At 45.4% G+C, this 20,763-nt stretch overlaps 1 protein-coding gene across 1 annotated transcript; it reads left to right on the top strand.

Moving 5' to 3' along the window:
* The first annotated feature begins 15,092 nt into the window (after positions 1-15,092).
* LOC139398322 (lysyl oxidase homolog 3B-like) lies at positions 15,093-20,553 on the top strand. Its single transcript, XM_071144385.1, has 4 exons — positions 15,093-15,203; positions 15,601-15,737; positions 16,042-16,153; positions 18,188-20,553. The coding sequence occupies exons 1-4, from the start codon at positions 15,101-15,103 to the stop codon at positions 18,259-18,261; spliced, it is 426 nt and encodes a 141-aa protein (XP_071000486.1). The 5' UTR covers positions 15,093-15,100; the 3' UTR covers positions 18,262-20,553.
* Positions 20,554-20,763: the final 210 nt, after the last annotated feature.

The raw sequence follows: 20,763 nt of genomic DNA, 5'->3' as shown, positions 1-20,763 counted from the left end.
TGACCTATACTCTCAGATCAGATACCCCTGACCTATACTGTCAGATCAGATACCCCTGACCTATACTCTCAGATCAGATACCCCTGACCTATACTCTCAGATCAGATAGCCCTGACCTATACTCTCATATCAGATAGCCCTGACCTATACTCTCAGATCAGATACCCCTGACCTATACTGTCAGATCAGATAGCCCTGACCTATACTCTCAGATCAGATACCCCTGACCTATACTCTCAGATCAGATACCCCTGACCTATACTCTCAGATCAGATATCCCTGACCTATACTCTCAGATCAGATACCCCTGACCTATACTCTCAGATCAGATACCCCTGACCTATACTCTCAGATCAGATACCCCTGACCTATACTCTCAGATCAGATACCCCTGACCTATACTCTCAGATCAGATACCCCTGACCTATACTCTCAGATCAGATACCCCTGACCTATACTCTCATATCAGATACCCCTGACCTATACTCTCAGATCAGATATCCCTGACCTATACTCTCAGATCAGATACCCCTGACCTATACTCTCAGATCAGATACCCCTGACCTATACTCTCAGATCAGATAGCCCTGACCTATACTGTCAGATCAGATACCCCTGACCTATACTCTCAGATCAGATAGCCCTGACCTATACTGTCAGATCAGATACCCCTGACCTATACTCTCAGATCAGATAGCCCTGACCTATACTCTCAGATCAGATACCCCTGACCTATACTCTCAGATCAGATACCCCTGACCTATACTCTCAGATCAGATACCCCTGACCTATACTGTCAGATCAGATACCCCTGACCTATACTCTCAGATCAGATACCCCTGACCTATACTCTCATATCAGATACCCCTGACCTATACTCTCAGATCAGATACCCCTGACCTATACTCTCAGATCAGATACCCCTGACCTATACTCTCAGATCAGATACCCCTGACCTATACTCTCAGATCAGATACCCCTGACCTATACTCTCAGATCAGATACCCCTGACCTATACTCTCAGATCAGATACCCCTGACCTATACTCTCATATCAGATACCCCTGACCTATACTCTCAGATCAGATACCCCTGACCTATACTCTCAGATCAGATATCCCTGACCTATACTCTCAGATCAGATAGCCCTGACCTATACTCTCAGATCAGATAGCCCTGACCTATACTCTCAGATCAGATAGCCCTGACCTATACTCTCAGATCAGATAGCCCTGACCTATACTCTCAGATCAGATACCCCTGACCTATACTCTCAGATCAGATAGCCCTGACCTATACTGTCAGATCAGATACCCCTGACCTATACTCTCAGATCAGATACCCCTGACCTATACTCTCAGATCAGATAGCCCTGACCTATACTCTCAGATCAGATACCCCTGACCTATACTCTCAGATCAGATAGCCCTGACCTATACTCTCAGATCAGATACCCCTGACCTATACTCTCAGATCAGATACCCCTGACCTATACTCTCATATCAGATAGCCCTGACCTATACTCTCAGATCAGATAGCCCTGACCTATACTGTCAGATCAGATAGCCCTGACCTATACTCTCAGATCAGATAGCCCTGACCTATACTCTCAGATCAGATACCCCTGACCTATACTCTCAGATCAGATACCCCTGACCTATACTCTCAGATCAGATACCCCTGACCTATACTCTCAGATCAGATACCCCTGACCTATACTCTCAGATCAGATAGCCCTGACCTATACTCTCAGATCAGATACCCCTGACCTATACTCTCAGATCAGATAGCCCTGACCTATACTCTCAGATCAGATACCCCTGACCTATACTCTCAGATCAGATACCCCTGACCTATACTCTCAGATCAGATACCCCTGACCTATACTCTCAGATCAGATACCCCTGACCTATACTCTCAGATCAGATACCCCTGACCTATACTCTCAGATCAGATAGCCCTGACCTATACTCTCAGATCAGATAGTCCTGACCTATACTCTCAGATCAGATACCCCTGACCTATACTCTCAGATCAGATACCCCTGACCTATACTGTCAGATCAGATACCCCTGACCTATACTCTCAGATCAGATACCCCTGACCTATACTCTCAGATCAGATAGCCCTGACCTATACTCTCAGATCAGATACCCCTGACCTATACTCTCAGATCAGATACCCCTGACCTATACTCTCAGATCAGATAGCCCTGACCTATACTCTCAGATCAGATACCCCTGACCTATACTCTCAGATCAGATACCCCTGACCTATACTCTCAGATCAGATACCCCTGACCTATACTCTCAGATCAGATACCCCTGACCTATACTCTCAGATCAGATACCCCTGACCTATACTCTCAGATCAGATAGCCCTGACCTATACTCTCAGATCAGATAGCCCTGACCTATACTCTCAGATCAGATACCCCTGACCTATACTGTCAGATCAGATACCCCTGACCTATACTGTCAGATCAGATACCCCTGACCTATACTGTCAGATCAGATACCCCTGACCTATACTCTCAGATCAGATAGTCCTGACCTATACTCTCAGATCAGATACCCCTGACCTATACTCTCAGATCAGATACCCCTGACCTATACTCTCAGATCAGATACCCCTGACCTATACTCTCAGATCAGATAGCCCTGACCTATACTCTCAGATCAGATACCCCTGACCTATACTCTCAGATCAGATACCCCTGACCTATACTCTCAGATCAGATACCCCTGACCTATACTCTCAGATCAGATACCCCTGACCTATACTCTCAGATCAGATACCCCTGACCTATACTCTCAGATCAGATACCCCTGACCTATACTCTCATATCAGATATCCCTGACCTATACTCTCAGATCAGATACCCCTGACCTATACTCTCAGATCAGATACCCCTGACCTATACTCTCAGATCAGATACCCCTGACCTATACTCTCAGATCAGATACCCCTGACCTATACTCTCAGATCAGATACCCCTGACCTATACTCTCAGATCAGATACCCCTGACCTATACTCTCAGATCAGATACCCCTGACCTATACTCTCAGATCAGATACCCCTGACCTATACTCTCAGATCAGATACCCCTGACCTATACTCTCAGATCAGATACCCCTGACCTATACTCTCAGATCAGATACCCCTGACCTATACTCTCAGATCAGATACCCCTGACCTATACTCTCAGATCAGATACCCCTGACCTATACTCTCAGATCAGATATCCCTGACCTATACTCTCAGATCAGATACCCCTGACCTATACTCTCAGATCAGATACCCCTGACCTATACTCTCAGATCAGATAGCCCTGACCTATACTCTCAGATCAGATACCCCTGACCTATACTGTCAGATCAGATACCCCTGACCTATACTCTCAGATCAGATAGCCCTGACCTATACTCTCAGATCAGATACCCCTGACCTATACTCTCAGATCAGATACCCCTGACCTATACTGTCAGATCAGATACCCCTGACCTATACTCTCAGATCAGATACCCCTGACCTATACTGTCAGATCAGATACCCCTGACCTATACTCTCAGATCAGATACCCCTGACCTATACTCTCAGATCAGATAGCCCTGACCTATACTCTCAGATCAGATACCCCTGACCTATACTCTCAGATCAGATACCCCTGACCTATACTCTCAGATCAGATACCCCTGACCTATACTCTCAGATCAGATACCCCTGACCTATACTCTCAGATCAGATACCCCTGACCTATACTCTCAGATCAGATATCCCTGACCTATACTCTCATATCAGATATCCCTGACCTATACTCTCAGATCAGATACCCCTGACCTATACTCTCAGATCAGATACCCCTGACCTATACTCTCAGATCAGATACCCCTGACCTATACTCTCAGATCAGATACCCCTGACCTATACTCTCAGATCAGATACCCCTGACCTATACTCTCAGATCAGATACCCCTGACCTATACTCTCAGATCAGATAGCCCTGACCTATACTCTCAGATCAGATACCCCTGACCTATACTCTCAGATCAGATACCCCTGACCTATACTCTCAGATCAGATACCCCTGACCTATACTCTCAGATCAGATACCCCTGACCTATACTCTCAGATCAGATACCCCTGACCTATACTCTCAGATCAGATACCCCTGACCTATACTCTCAGATCAGATATCCCTGACCTATACTCTCAGATCAGATACCCCTGACCTATACTCTCAGATCAGATACCCCTGACCTATACTGTCAGATCAGATAGCCCTGACCTATACTCTCAGATCAGATACCCCTGACCTATACTGTCAGATCAGATACCCCTGACCTATACTCTCAGATCAGATAGCCCTGACCTATACTCTCAGATCAGATACCCCTGACCTATACTCTCAGATCAGATACCCCTGACCTATACTGTCAGATCAGATACCCCTGACCTATACTCTCAGATCAGATACCCCTGACCTATACTGTCAGATCAGATACCCCTGACCTATACTCTCAGATCAGATACCCCTGACCTATACTGTCAGATCAGATACCCCTGACCTATACTCTCAGATCAGATACCCCTGACCTATACTGTCAGATCAGATACCCCTGACCTATACTCTCAGATCAGATACCCCTGACCTATACTGTCAGATCAGATACCCCTGACCTATACTCTCAGATCAGATACCCCTGACCTATACTCTCAGATCAGATACCCCTGACCTATACTCTCAGATCAGATACCCCTGACCTATACTCTCAGATCAGATACCCCTGACCTATACTCTCAGATCAGATACCCCTGACCTATACTCTCAGATCAGATAGCCCTGACCTATACTGTCAGATCAGATACCCCTGACCTATACTCTCAGATCAGATACCCCTGACCTATACTCTCAGATCAGATACCCCTGACCTATACTCTCAGATCAGATACCCCTGACCTATACTGTCAGATCAGATACCCCTGACCTATACTCTCAGATCAGATAGCCCTGACCTATACTCTCAGATCAGATACCCCTGACCTATACTCTCAGATCAGATACCCCTGACCTATACTGTCAGATCAGATAGCCCTGACCTATACTCTCAGATCAGATACCCCTGACCTATACTCTCAGATCAGATACCCCTGACCTATACTCTCAGATCAGATAGCCCTGACCTATACTCTCAGATCAGATATCCCTGACCTATACTCTCAGATCAGATACCCCTGACCTATACTCTCAGATCAGATACCCCTGACATATACTCTCAGATCAGATACCCCTGACCTATACTCTCAGATCAGATACCCCTGACCTATACTCTCAGATCAGATACCCCTGACCTATACTCTCAGATCAGATACCCCTGACCTATACTCTCAGATCAGATACCCCTGACCTATACTCTCAGATCAGATAGCCCTGACCTATACTCTCAGATCAGATACCCCTGACCTATACTCTCATATCAGATATCCCTGACCTATACTCTCAGATCAGATACCCCTGACATATACTCTCAGATCAGATACCCCTGACATATACTCTCAGATCAGATACCCCTGACCTATACTCTCAGATCAGATACCCCTGACATATACTCTCAGATCAGATACCCCTGACCTATACTCTCAGATCAGATACCCCTGACCTATACTCTCAGATCAGATACCCCTGACCTATACTCTCAGATCAGATACCCCTGACCTATACTCTCAGATCAGATACCCCTGACCTATACTCTCAGATCAGATACCCCTGACCTATACTCTCAGATCAGATACCCCTGACCTATACTCTCAGATCAGATACCCCTGACCTATACTGTCAGATCAGATACCCCTGACCTATACTCTCAGATCAGATACCCCTGACCTATACTCTCAGATCAGATACCCCTGACCTATACTCTCAGATCAGATACCCCTGACCTATACTCTCAGATCAGATACCCCTGACCTATACTCTCAGATCAGATACCCCTGACCTATACTCTCAGATCAGATACCCCTGACCTATACTGTCAGATCAGATACCCCTGACCTATACTGTCAGATCAGATACCCCTGACCTATACTGTCAGATCAGATACCCCTGACCTATACTCTCATATCAGATACCCCTGACCTATACTGTCAGATCAGATACCCCTGACCTATACTCTCAGATCAGATACCCCTGACCTATACTCTCAGATCAGATACCCCTGACCTATACTCTCATATCAGATACCCCTGACCTATACTCTCAGATCAGATACCCCTGACCTATACTCTCAGATCAGATACCCCTGACCTATACTCTCAGATCAGATACCCCTGACCTATACTCTCATATCAGATATCCCTGACCTATACTCTCAGATCAGATACCCCTGACCTATACTCTCAGATCAGATATCCCTGACCTATACTCTCAGATCAGATACCCCTGACCTATACTCTCAGATCAGATACCCCTGACCTATACTCTCAGATCAGATAGCCCTGACCTATACTCTCAGATCAGATACCCCTGACCTATACTCTCAGATCAGATACCCCTGACCTATACTCTCAGATCAGATACCCCTGACCTATACTCTCAGATCAGATACCCCTGACCTATACTCTCAGATCAGATACCCCTGACCTATACTCTCAGATCAGATACCCCTGACCTATACTCTCAGATCAGATACCCCTGACCTATACTCTCAGATCAGATACCCCTGACCTATACTCTCAGATCAGATACCCCTGACCTATACTCTCAGATCAGATACCCCTGACCTATACTCTCAGATCAGATACCCCTGACCTATACTCTCAGATCAGATACCCCTGACCTATACTCTCAGATCAGATAGCCCTGACCTATACTCTCAGATCAGATACCCCTGACCTATACTCTCAGATCAGATACCCCTGACCTATACTCTCAGATCAGATACCCCTGACCTATACTCTCAGATCAGATACCCCTGACCTATACTCTCAGATCAGATACCCCTGACCTATACTCTCAGATCAGATACCCCTGACCTATACTCTCAGATCAGATACCCCTGACCTATACTCTCAGATCAGATACCCCTGACCTATACTCTCAGATCAGATACCCCTGACCTATACTCTCAGATCAGATACCCCTGACCTATACTCTCAGATCAGATACCCCTGACCTATACTCTCAGATCAGATACCCCTGACCTATACTCTCAGATCAGATATCCCTGACCTATACTCTCAGATCAGATACCCCTGACCTATACTCTCAGATCAGATACCCCTGACCTATACTCTCAGATCAGATACCCCTGACCTATACTCTCAGATCAGATACCCCTGACCTATACTCTCAGATCAGATAGCCCTGACCTATACTCTCATATCAGATACCCCTGACCTATACTCTCAGATCAGATACCCCTGACCTATACTCTCAGATCAGATAGCCCTGACCTATACTCTCAGATCAGATAGCCCTGACCTATACTCTCAGATCAGATACCCCTGACCTATACTCTCAGATCAGATACCCCTGACCTATACTCTCAGATCAGATATCCCTGACCTATACTCTCAGATCAGATACCCCTGACCTATACTCTCAGATCAGATAGCCCTGACCTATACTCTCAGATCAGATAGCCCTGACCTATACTCTCAGATCAGATACCCCTGACCTATACTCTCAGATCAGATACCCCTGACCTATACTCTCAGATCAGATACCCCTGACCTATACTCTCAGATCAGATAGCCCTGACCTATACTCTCAGATCAGATAGCCCTGACCTATACTCTCAGATCAGATACCCCTGACCTATACTCTCAGATCAGATACCCCTGACCTATACTCTCAGATCAGATACCCCTGACCTATACTCTCAGATCAGATAGCCCTGACCTATACTCTCAGATCAGATACCCCTGACCTATACTGTCAGATCAGATACCCCTGACCTATACTCTCAGATCAGATACCCCTGACCTATACTCTCAGATCAGATACCCCTGACCTATACTCTCAGATCAGATACCCCTGACCTATACTCTCAGATCAGACACCCCTGACCTATACTCTCAGATCAGATACCCCTGACCTATACTCTCAGATCAGATAGCCCTGACCTATACTCTCAGATCAGATACCCCTGACCTATACTCTCAGATCAGATACCCCTGACCTATACTCTCAGATCAGATACCCCTGACCTATACTCTCAGATCAGATACCCCTGACCTATACTCTCAGATCAGATAGCCCTGACCTATACTCTCAGATCAGATCGCCCTGACCTATACTCTCAGATCAGATACCCCTGACCTATACTCTCATATCAGATACCCCTGACCTATACTCTCAGATCAGATAGCCCTGACCTATACTCTCAGATCAGATACCCCTGACCTATACTCTCATATCAGATACCCCTGACCTATACTCTCAGATCAGATACCCCTGACCTATACTCTCAGATCAGATACCCCTGACCTATACTCTCAGATCAGATACCCCTGACCTATACTCTCAGATCAGATACCCCTGACCTATACTCTCAGATCAGATACCCCTGACCTATACTCTCAGATCAGATAGCCCTGACCTATACTCTCAGATCAGATAGCCCTGACCTATACTCTCAGATCAGATACCCCTGACCTATACTCTCAGATCAGACACCCCTGACCTATACTCTCAGATCAGATACCCCTGACCTATACTCTCAGATCAGATACCCCTGACCTATACTCTCATATCAGATACCCCTGACCTATACTCTCAGATCAGATACCCCTGACCTATACTGTCAGATCAGATAGCCCTGACCTATACTGTCAGATCAGATACCCCTGACCTATACTCTCAGATCAGATACCCCTGACCTATACTCTCAGATCAGATACCCCTGACCTATACTCTCAGATCAGATACCCCTGACCTATACTCTCATATCAGATAGCCCTGACCTATACTCTCATATCAGATAGCCCTGACCTATACTCTCAGATCAGATACCCCTGACCTATACTCTCATATCAGATACCCCTGACCTATACTTTCAGATCAGATACCCCTGACCTATACTCTCAGATCAGATAGCCCTGACCTATACTCTCAGATCAGATACCCCTGACCTATACTCTCATATCAGATACCCCTGACCTATACTCTCAGATCAGATACCCCTGACCTATACTCTCAGATCAGATACCCCTGACCTATACTCTCAGATCAGATACCCCTGACCTATACTCTCAGATCAGATACCCCTGACCTATACTCTCAGATCAGATACCCCTGACCTATACTCTCAGATCAGATACCCCTGACCTATACTCTCAGATCAGATACCCCTGACCTATACTCTCATATCAGATACCCCTGACCTATACTCTCAGATCAGATACCCCTGACCTATACTCTCAGATCAGATACCCCTGACCTATACTCTCAGATCAGATACCCCTGACCTATACTCTCAGATCAGATACCCCTGACCTATACTCTCAGATCAGATAGCCCTGACCTATACTCTCAGATCAGATACCCCTGACCTATACTCTCAGATCAGATAGCCCTGACCTATACTCTCAGATCAGATACCCCTGACCTATACTCTCAGATCAGATAGCCCTGACCTATACTCTCAGATCAGATACCCCTGACCTATACTCTCAGATCAGATATCCCTGACCTATACTCTCAGATCAGATACCCCTGACCTATACTCTCAGATCAGATAGCCCTGACCTATACTCTCAGATCAGATAGCCCTGACCTATACTCTCAGATCAGATAGCCCTGACCTATACTCTCAGATCAGATAGCCCTGACCTATACTCTCAGATCAGATAGCCCTGACCTATACTCTCAGATCAGACACCCCTGACCTATACTCTCAGATCAGATAGCCCTGACCTATACTCTCAGATCAGATAGCCCTGACCTATACTCTCAGATCAGATAGCCCTGACCTATACTCTCAGATCAGACACCCCTGACCTATACTCTCAGATCAGATAGCCCTGACCTATACTCTCAGATCAGATACCCCTGACCTATACTCTCAGATCAGATAGCCCTGACCTATACTCTCAGATCAGATACCCCTGACCTATACTCTCAGATCAGATACCCCTGACCTATACTGTCAGATCAGATACCCCTGACCTATACTCTCAGATCAGATATCCCTGACCTATACTCTCAGATCAGATAGCCCTGACCTATACTCTCAGATCAGATACCCCTGACCTATACTCTCAGATCAGATACCCCTGACCTATACTCTCAGATCAGATACCCCTGACCTATACTCTCATATCAGATACCCCTGACCTATACTCTCAGATCAGATACCCCTGACCTATACTCTCAGATCAGATACCCCTGACCTATACTCTCAGATCAGATACCCCTGACCTATACTCTCAGATCAGATAGCCCTGACCTATACTCTCAGATCAGATAGCCCTGACCTATACTCTCAGATCAGATAGCCCTGACCTATACTCTCAGATCAGACACCCCTGACCTATACTCTCAGATCAGATAGCCCTGACCTATACTCTCAGATCAGATACCCCTGACCTATACTCTCAGATCAGATAGCCCTGACCTATACTCTCAGATCAGATACCCCTGACCTATACTCTCAGATCAGATACCCCTGACCTATACTGTCAGATCAGATACCCCTGACCTATACTCTCAGATCAGATATCCCTGACCTATACTCTCAGATCAGATAGCCCTGACCTATACTCTCAGATCAGATACCCCTGACCTATACTCTCAGATCAGATACCCCTGACCTATACTCTCAGATCAGATACCCCTGACCTATACTCTCATATCAGATACCCCTGACCTATACTCTCAGATCAGATACCCCTGACCTATACTCTCAGATCAGATACCCCTGACCTATACTCTCAGATCAGATACCCCTGACCTATACTCTCAGATCAGATACCCCTGACCTATACTCTCATATCAGATACCCCTGACCTATACTCTCAGATCAGATACCCCTGACCTATACTCTCATATCAGATACCCCTGACCTATACTCTCAGATCAGATATCCCTGACCTATACTCTCAGATCAGATAGCCCTGACCTATACTCTCAGATCAGATACCCCTGACCTATACTCTCAGATCAGATACCCCTGACCTATACTCTCAGATCAGATAGCCCTGACCTATACTCTCAGATCAGATAGCCCTGACCTACACTCTCAGATCAGATACCCCTGACCTATACTCTCAGATCAGATACCCCTGACCTATACTCTCAGATCAGATAGCCCTGACCTATACTCTCAGATCAGATAGCCCTGACCTATACTCTCAGATCAGATAGCCCTGACCTATACTCTCAGATCAGATACCCCTGACCTATACTCTCATATCAGATATCCCTGACCTATACTGTCAGATCAGATACCCCTGACCTATACTCTCAGATCAGATAGCCCTGACCTATACTCTCAGATCAGATACCCCTGACCTATACTCTCAGATCAGATATCCCTGACCTATACTCTCAGATCAGATACCCCTGACCTATACTCTCAGATCAGATAGCCCTGACCTATACTCTCAGATCAGATATCCCTGACCTATACTCTCAGATCAGATACCCCTGACCTATACTCTCAGATCAGATACCCCTGACCTATACTCTCATATCAGATATCCCTGACCTATACTCTCAGATCAGATAGCCCTGACCTATACTCTCAGATCAGACACCCCTGACCTATACTCTCAGATCAGATAGCCCTGACCTATACTCTCAGATCAGATAGCCCTGACCTATACTCTCAGATCAGATACCCCTGACCTATACTCTCAGATCAGATACCCCTGACCTATACTCTCAGATCAGATATCCCTGACCTATACTCTCAGATCAGATAGCCCTGACCTATACTCTCAGATCAGATAACCCTGACCTATACTCTCAGATCAGATAGCCCTGACCTATACTCTCAGATCAGATACCCCTGACCTATACTCTCATATCAGATATCCCTGACCTATACTGTCAGATCAGATACCCCTGACCTATACTCTCAGATCAGATAGCCCTGACCTATACTCTCAGATCAGATACCCCTGACCTATACTGTCAGATCAGATACCCCTGACCTATACTCTCAGATCAGATACCCCTGACCTATACTCTCAGATCAGATACCCCTGACCTATACTGTCAGATCAGATACCCCTGACCTATACTCTCAGATCAGATCGCCCTGACCTATACTCTCAGATCAGATACCCCTGACCTATACTCTCAGATCAGATATCCCTGACCTATACTGTCAGATCAGATACCCCTGACCTATACTCTCAGATCAGATACCCCTGACCTATACTCTCAGATCAGATACCCCTGACCTATACTCTCAGATCAGATATCCCTGACCTATACTCTCAGATCAGATACCCCTGACCTATACTCTCAGATCAGATTCTCCTGACCTATACTCTCAGATCAGATACCCCTGACCTATACTGTCAGATCAGATACCCCTGACCTATACTCTCAGATTAGATACCCCTGACCTATACTCTCAGATCAGATAGCCCTGACCTATACTCTCAGATCAGATACCCCTGACCTATACTCTCAGATCAGATAGCCCTGACCTATACTGTCAGATCAGATACCCCTGACCTATACTCTCAGATCAGATAGCCCTGACCTATACTGTCAGATCAGATAGCCCTGACCTATACTGTCAGATCAGATAGCCCTGACCTATACTCTCAGATCAGATAGCCCTGACCTATACTCTCAGATCAGATAGCCCTGACCTATACTCTCAGATCAGATACCCCTGACCTATACTCTCAGATCAGATACCCCTGACCTATACTGTCAGATCAGATACCCCTGACCTATACTCTCAGATCAGATACCCCTGACCTATACTCTCAGATCAGATACCCCTGACCTATACTCTCATATCAGATACCCCTGACATATACTCTCAGATCAGATACCCCTGACCTATACTCTCATATCAGATACCCCTGACCTATACTGTCAGATCAGATACCCCTGACCTATACTCTCAGATCAGATAGCCCTGACCTATACTCTCAGATCAGATACCCCTGACCTATACTCTCAGATCAGATATCCCTGACCTATACTCCCAGATCAGATAGCCCTGACCTATACTCTCAGATCAGATAGCCCTGACCTATACTCTCAGATCAGATAGCCCTGACCTATACTGTCAGATCAGATAGCCCTGACCTATACTGTCAGATCAGATACCCCTGACCTATACTCTCAGATCAGATAGCCCTGACCTATACTCTCAGATCAGATACCCCTGACCTATACTCTCAGATCAGATATCCCTGACCTATACTCTCAGATCAGATAGCCCTGACCTATACTCTCAGATCAGATAGCCCTGACCTATACTCTCAGATCAGATAGCCCTGACCTATACTGTCAGATCAGATAGCCCTGACCTATACTGTCAGATCAGATACCCCTGACCTATACTCTCAGATCAGATAGCCCTGACCTATACTCTCAGATCAGATACCCCTGACCTATACTCTCAGATCAGATACCCCTGACCTATACTCTCAGATCAGATACCCCTGACCTATACTCTCATATCAGATACCCCTGACCTATACTCTCAGATCAGATACCCCTGACCTATACTCTCAGATCAGATACCCCTGACCTATACTCTCAGATCAGATATCCCTGACCTATACTCTCAGATCAGATACCCCTGACCTATACTCTCAGATCAGATACCCCTGACCTATACTCTCAGATCAGATAGCCCTGACCTATACTCTCAGATCAGATAGCCCTGACCTACACTCTCAGATCAGATACCCCTGACCTATACTCTCAGATCAGATACCCCTGACCTATACTCTCAGATCAGATACCCCTGACCTATACTCTCAGATCAGATATCCCTGACCTATACTCTCAAATCAGATACCCCTGACCTATACTCTCAGATCAGACACCCCTGACCTATACTCTCAGATCAGATACCGATGACCTCTAATCTCAGATCAGATATCCCTGACCTATACTCTCAGATCAGATACCCCTGACCTATACTCTCAGATCAGATACCCCTGACCTATACTCTCAGATCAGATAGTCCTGACCTATACTCTCAGATCAGATAGTCCTGACCTATACTCTCAGATCAGATACCCCTGACCTATACTCTCAGATCAGATACCCCTGACCTATACTCTCAGATCAGATAGCCCTGACCTATACTCTCAGATCAGATAGCCCTGACCTATACTCTCAGATCAGATACCCCTGACCTATACTCTCAGATCAGATAGCCCTGACCTATACTCTCAGATCAGATAGCCCTGACCTATACTCTCAGATCAGATATTCCTGACCTATACTCTCAGATCAGATACCCCTGACCTATACTCTCAGATCAGATAGCCCTGACCTATACTCTCAGATCAGATAGCCCTGACCTATACTCTCAGATCAGATAGCCCTGACCTATACTCTCAGATCAGATACCCCTGACCTATACTCTCAGATCAGATAGCCCTGACCTATACTCTCAGATCAGATATCCCTGACCTATACTCTCAGATCAGATACCCCTGACCTATACTCTCAGATCAGATACCCCTGACCTATACTCTCAGATCAGATACCCCTGACCTATACTCTCAGATCAGATAGTCCTGACCTATACTCTCAGATCAGATACCCCTGACCTATACTCTCAGATCACATACCCCTGACCTATACTCTCAGATCAGATATCCCTGACCTATACTGTCAGATCAGATACCCCTGACCTATACTCTCAGATCAGATACCCTTGAACTATACTCTCAGATCAGATATCCCTGACCTATACTCTCAGATCAGATACCCTTGAACTATACTCTCAGATCAGATATCCCTGACCTATACTGTCATATCAGATACCCCTGACCTATACTCTCAGATCAGATACCCCTGACCTTTACTCTCAGATCAGATATCCCTGACCTATACTCTCAGATCTGAGGTTCAACTGTATTATGTTCCCTATGCAGCCACTACCACAGCATGGATATCTTCACCCACTATGACCTGCTGTCGTCCAACGGGACCAAGGTGGCTGAGGGACACAAGGCCTCCTTCTGTCTGGAGGACACTGAGTGTCACGAAGGTGAGTCTGGGAGGGAAACGTATCAGAACAGAGTCTACTGGAGGTCCAGCCAATCAGAGTAGACTATTGGAGGTCCAGCCAATCAAAACATACTCCACTAGATGGCCAGCCAATCAAACCGTCTTTATTTGGGTGTTAGGATCAGGGATATCTCATCCAACATTCAAAGTGGAACATTCTGTATCCTGTTTTGGAGGATGTGTAATTGTTAGTGGTAGAAGTCTAATTGGTGTAATCTGTGTTCTCTGGGTATCTCTAAGAGGTATGAGGGTTCTGTGTTCTCCAGGTATCTCTAAGAGGTATGAGTGTTCTGTGTTCTCCAGGTATCTCTAAGAGGTATGAGGGTTCTGTGTTCTCCAGGTATCTCTAAGAGGTATGAGTGTTCTGTGTTCTCCAGGTATCTCTAAGAGGTATGAGTGTGCTAACTTCGGAGAGCAGGGCATCACCGTGGGGTGTTGGGACCTGTATCGCCATGACATCGACTGCCAGTGGATCGACATCACCGACATCAAACCAGGAAACTACATCTTACAGGTGAACAACCTTGTTTTCTATTGCTGTTAAAACATCGTGGGGAGGCCCTGAATCAGACTAAACATCGAAAAACTGGAAACTGCGTGAGGTTATAAATATTGCAAACTACACATATGAGTTGTCAAACCGTGCTTCCCCAAAAAGTATAAAAATCAAACTTGTGCTGCTGATATTCTGTCTGCATTTAATTGGACCCTTTGAAAAGTCAGACTAAGTGCAGACTACGGAGTGACAGAAGAACAGTGGCTTAATGATGTGAACTCAATATTATTTACTCATTGTGTTTGATGTTCCATCATTTCAGATTGTGATCAATCCAAACTTTGAAGTGGCAGAGAGTGACTTCACCAACAATGCCATGAAATGCAATTGCAAATACGACGGACACCGGATCTGGCTTCACAATTGCCATATGGGTGAGAAGCTCTACCTCTATATTTGTCATGGAAAACTGACCTGGGTCTATAAGGGCAGCCTGTTACTGACCTGGGTATATAAGGGCAGCCTGTACCAAACTCTTCTATTACCTTTTATTTATTGTTCCAGGCTCTTCCATTGCTTTCTGTCTCTTGTTCCTGACTCTTCCCTTGCTTTCTGTCTCTTGTACCAGACTCTTCCATTGCTGTCTGTCTCTTGTTCCACTCTTCCATTGCCTTCTGTCTCTTGTTCCAGACTCTTCCATTGCCTTTTATTTATTGTTCCAGACTCTTCCATTGCTTTCTGTCTCTTGTTCCAGACTCTTCCATTGCCTTTTGTCTCTTGTACCAAACCCTTCCATTGCCTTTTGTCTCTTGTACCAAACTCTTCCATTGCCTTCTGTCTCTTGTTCCAGACTCTTCCATTGCTTTCTGTCTCTTGTTCCAGACTCTTCCATTGCTTTCTGTCTCTTGTTCCAGACTCTTCCATTGCTTTCTGTCTCTTGTTCCAGACTCTTCCATTGCCTTTTGTCTCTTGTTCCAGACTCTTCCATTGCTTTCTGTCTCTTGTTCCAGACTCTTCCATTGCCTTTTGTCTCTTGTTCCAGACTCTTCCATTGCCTTCTGTCTCTTGTTCCAGACTCTTCCATTGCTTTCTGTCTTTTGTCCCAGACTCTTCCATTGCTTTCTGTCTCTTGTTCCAGACTCTTCCATTGCTTTCTGTCTCTTGTTCCAGACTCTTCCATTGCCTTTTGTCTCTTGTTCCAGACTCTTCCATTGCCTTTTGTCTCTTGTTCCAGACTCTTCCATTGCCTTTTGTCTCTTGTTCCAGACTCTTCCATTGCTTTCTGTCTCTTGTTCCAGACTCTTCCATTGCCTTTTGTTTCTTGTTCCAGACTCTTCTTACCTTTTGTATCTTGTTCCAGACTCTTCCATTGCCTTCTGTCTCTTCTTCCAGACTCTTCCATTGCCTTTGTCTCTTGTTCCAGACTCTTCCATTGCCTTCTGTTTCTTGTTCCAGGCTCTTCCATTGCTTTCTGTCTCTTGTACCAAACTCTTCAATTACCTTCTGTTTCTTGTTCCAGGCTCTTCCATTGCTTTCTGTCTCTTGTACCAGACTCTTCCATTGCCTTCTGTCTCTTGTTCCAGGCTCTTCCATTGCTTTCTGTCTCTTGTACCAGACTCTTCCATTGCTGTCTGTCTCTTGTTCCATACTCTTCCATTACCTTATGATTCTTGTACCAGACTCTTCCATTGCTGTCTGTCTCTTGTTCCAGACTCTTCCATTGGCTTCTGTCTCTTGTTCCAGACTCTTCCATTGCCTTCTGTCTCTTGTTCCGGACTCTTCCATTGCTTTCTGTCTCTTGTACCAGACTCTTCCATTGCCTTCTGTCTCTTGTTCCGGAGTCTTGCATTGCCTTCTGTCTCTTGTTCCAGACTCTTCTAATGCCTTTTTTCTCTTGTACCAAACTCTTCCATTGCTTTCTGTCTCTTGTTCCAGACTCTTCCATTGCTTTCTGTCTCTTGTACCAGACTCTTCCATTGCCTTTTGTCTCTTGTACCAAACACTTCCATTGCCTTTTGTCTCTTGTACCAAACTATTCCATTGCTGTCTGTCTCTTGTTCCAGACTCTTCCATTGGCTTCTGTTTCTTGTTCCAGACTCTTCCATTGCTTTCTGTCTCTTGTTCCAGACTCTTCCATTGCCTTCTGTTTCTTGTTCAAGACTCTTCCATTGCTTTCTGTCTCTTGTACCAGACTCTTCTTACCTTTTGTCCCTTGTTCCAGACTCTTCCATTGCCTTTTGTCTCATGTTCCAGACTCTTCTTACCTTCTGTATCTTGTTCCAGACTCTTCCATTGCCTTTTGTCTCTTGTTCCAGACTCTTCTTACGTTTTGTTTCTTGTTCCAGACTCTTCCATTGCCTTTTTTCTCTTGTTCCAGACTCTTCCATTGCTTTCTGTCTCTTGTTCCAGACTCTTCCATTGCTTTCTGTCTCTGACTATTGTGTTCTGTTGTGTCATTGCCCCTACAGGTGATGCCTTCAGTGAGGAGGCAGAGAGGAGGTTTGAGAAGTACCCAGGGCAGTTCAACAATCAGATCTCATAATCCTCCTAGCAATACACCAATCTGTTCCAGACCCATGTACAAGCCAACGAGGAGGGCTGATGCCTTTCACCATGCTAAACAATGGGACAACCAATCACCCTTCATCACCTAGCTACCTATCAGAACCAACCATTTATCATCACATCACAAAGCAACCAACCAATCACACGCCTAAATTCCACAAGGCAGCAGTCTGATCTGAAGGATCCATGCCAAAGTCATGTTGTATTGTGAATGTGTTGGTGTGTGTCTCAGTTAGTATTATTATTATATTATACTGGAATACTCAGTGCTTTGTTTTCAAAAACAAACTTACTTTAGATGTTTTGTTCAAATGTGAGTATATTATGTTACATTGCGTGACAGAAGAACAATTCATAAGCTTTCATACAACTAGTCTTAATGTATGATTTATTGATATGCAACCTTTTTCATTAACGTTTTGTTTAAGTTATGAATTAAGTTTTATTTTTATTGCCAGTCTAGTTTTGAAAGGTGCACCAGGAGAAGACCTCATTGTTCTAACAGCATGAGGCATCAGTCAGAGAACCATTCTACTGCCTCTCCTCATAGACTTAGATAGACAGCTCTAGTGCCCTAAAGCCCTAAAGCACAGCAGCGCCATTGAGGACTTTCACCATACTGAAGTGGTCAACTGGGTGGGACTTCCTATTGGTTAAGGAAGAATCACATGATTCCCCCCAGGTCATCAGGAGGGATCAGCCAATGAATTATACTCCTGAGCAAACATTCCGTAACTCCAGGGGGCAGTAAATCCCCAACCATGTCTTTATAGCTGTTCAGACAAAACCCTCCAGGGGTCAGTAAATCCCCAACCTTGTCTTTATAGCTGTACAGACACAGCCTCCAGGGGGCAGTATGCATGTTTGTTAACCGACTCATAGAAGTCATAGAGAATGTCCTCAATGGTGCCGCCCATGCTGTCACAAAAGCTATTATGGCTCAGATGTAAAGACACCTCCTTTATCAACCTCTTTGATCTCCATGCAGTTCTACTATAGATCATAGTGAAGATCTAATTCTTAAGTGTTAAACCATCCACCCCTAGTCAAGTGTTAAACCACCCACCCCTAGTCAAGTGTTAAACCATCCACCCCTAGTCAAGTGTTAAACCATCCACCCCTAGTCAAGTGTTAAACCATCCACCCCTAGTCAAGTGTTAAACCACCCACCCCTAGTCAAGTGTTAAACCATCCACCCCTAGTCAAGTGTTAAACCATCCACCCCTAGTCAAGTGTTAAACCATCCACCCCTAGTCAAGTGTTAAACCACCCCTAGTCAAGTGTTAAACCATCCATCCCTAGTCAAGTGTTAAACCATCCAACCCTAGTCAAGTGTTAAACCATCCACCCCTAGTCAAGTGTTAAACCATCCACCCCTAGTCAAGTGTTAAACCACCCACCCCTAGTCAAGTGTTAAACCACCCATCCCTAGTTAAGTGTTAAACCATCCACCCCTAGTCAAGTGTTAAACCATCCACCCCTAGTCAAGTGTTAAACCATCCACCCCTAGTCAAGTGTTAAACCACCCCTAGTCAAGTGTTAAACCATCCATCCCTAGTCAAGTGTTAAACCATCCACCCCTAGTCAAGTGTTAAACCATCCACCCCTAGTCAAGTGTTAAACCATCCACCCCTAGTCAAGTGTTAAACCATCCACCCCTAGTCAAGTGTTAAACCATCCACCCCTAGTCAAGTGTTAAACCACCCCTAGTCAAGTGTTAAACCATCCATCCCTAGTCAAGTGTTAAACCATCCAACCCTAGTCAAGTGTTAAACCATCCACCCCTAGTCAAGTGTTAAACCATCCACCCCTAGTCAAGTGTTAAACCATCCACCCCTAGTCAAGTGTTAAACCACCCACCCCTAGTCAAGTGTTAAACCATCCACCCCTAGTCAAGTGTTAAACCATCCACCCCTAGTCAAGTGTTAAACCATCCACCCCTAGTCAAGTGTTAAACCACCCCTAGTCAAGTGTTAAACCATCCATCCCTAGTCAAGTGTTAAACCATCCAACCCTAGTCAAGTGTTAAACCATCCACCCCTAGTCAAGTGTTAAACCATCCACCCCTAGTCAAGTGTTAAACCACCCACCCCTAGTCAAGTGTTAAACCACCCATCCCTAGTTAAGTGTTAAACCATCCACCCCTAGTCAAGTGTTAAACCATCCACCCCTAGTCAAGTGTTAAACCATCCACCCCTAGTCAAGTGTTAAACCACCCCTAGTCAAGTGTTAAACCATCCACCCCTAGTCAAGTGTTAAACCATCCATCCCTAGTCAAGTGTTAAACCATCCACCCCTAGTCAAGTGTTAAACCATCCACCCCTAGTCAAGTGTTAAACCATCCACCCCTAGTCAAGTGTTAAACCATCCACCCCTAGTCAAGTGTTAAACCATCCACCCCTAGTCAAGTGTTAAACCATCCACCCCTAGTCAAGTGTTAAACCACCCACCCCTAGTCAAGTGTTAAACCACCCCTAGT

Source organism: Oncorhynchus clarkii, unplaced genomic scaffold, assembly GCF_045791955.1.
Source record: "Oncorhynchus clarkii lewisi isolate Uvic-CL-2024 unplaced genomic scaffold, UVic_Ocla_1.0 unplaced_contig_2453_pilon_pilon, whole genome shotgun sequence".
Classification (NCBI taxonomy): Eukaryota; Metazoa; Chordata; class Actinopteri; order Salmoniformes; family Salmonidae; genus Oncorhynchus; species Oncorhynchus clarkii.
This window is presented reverse-complemented; position numbering and strand designations above follow the sequence as displayed.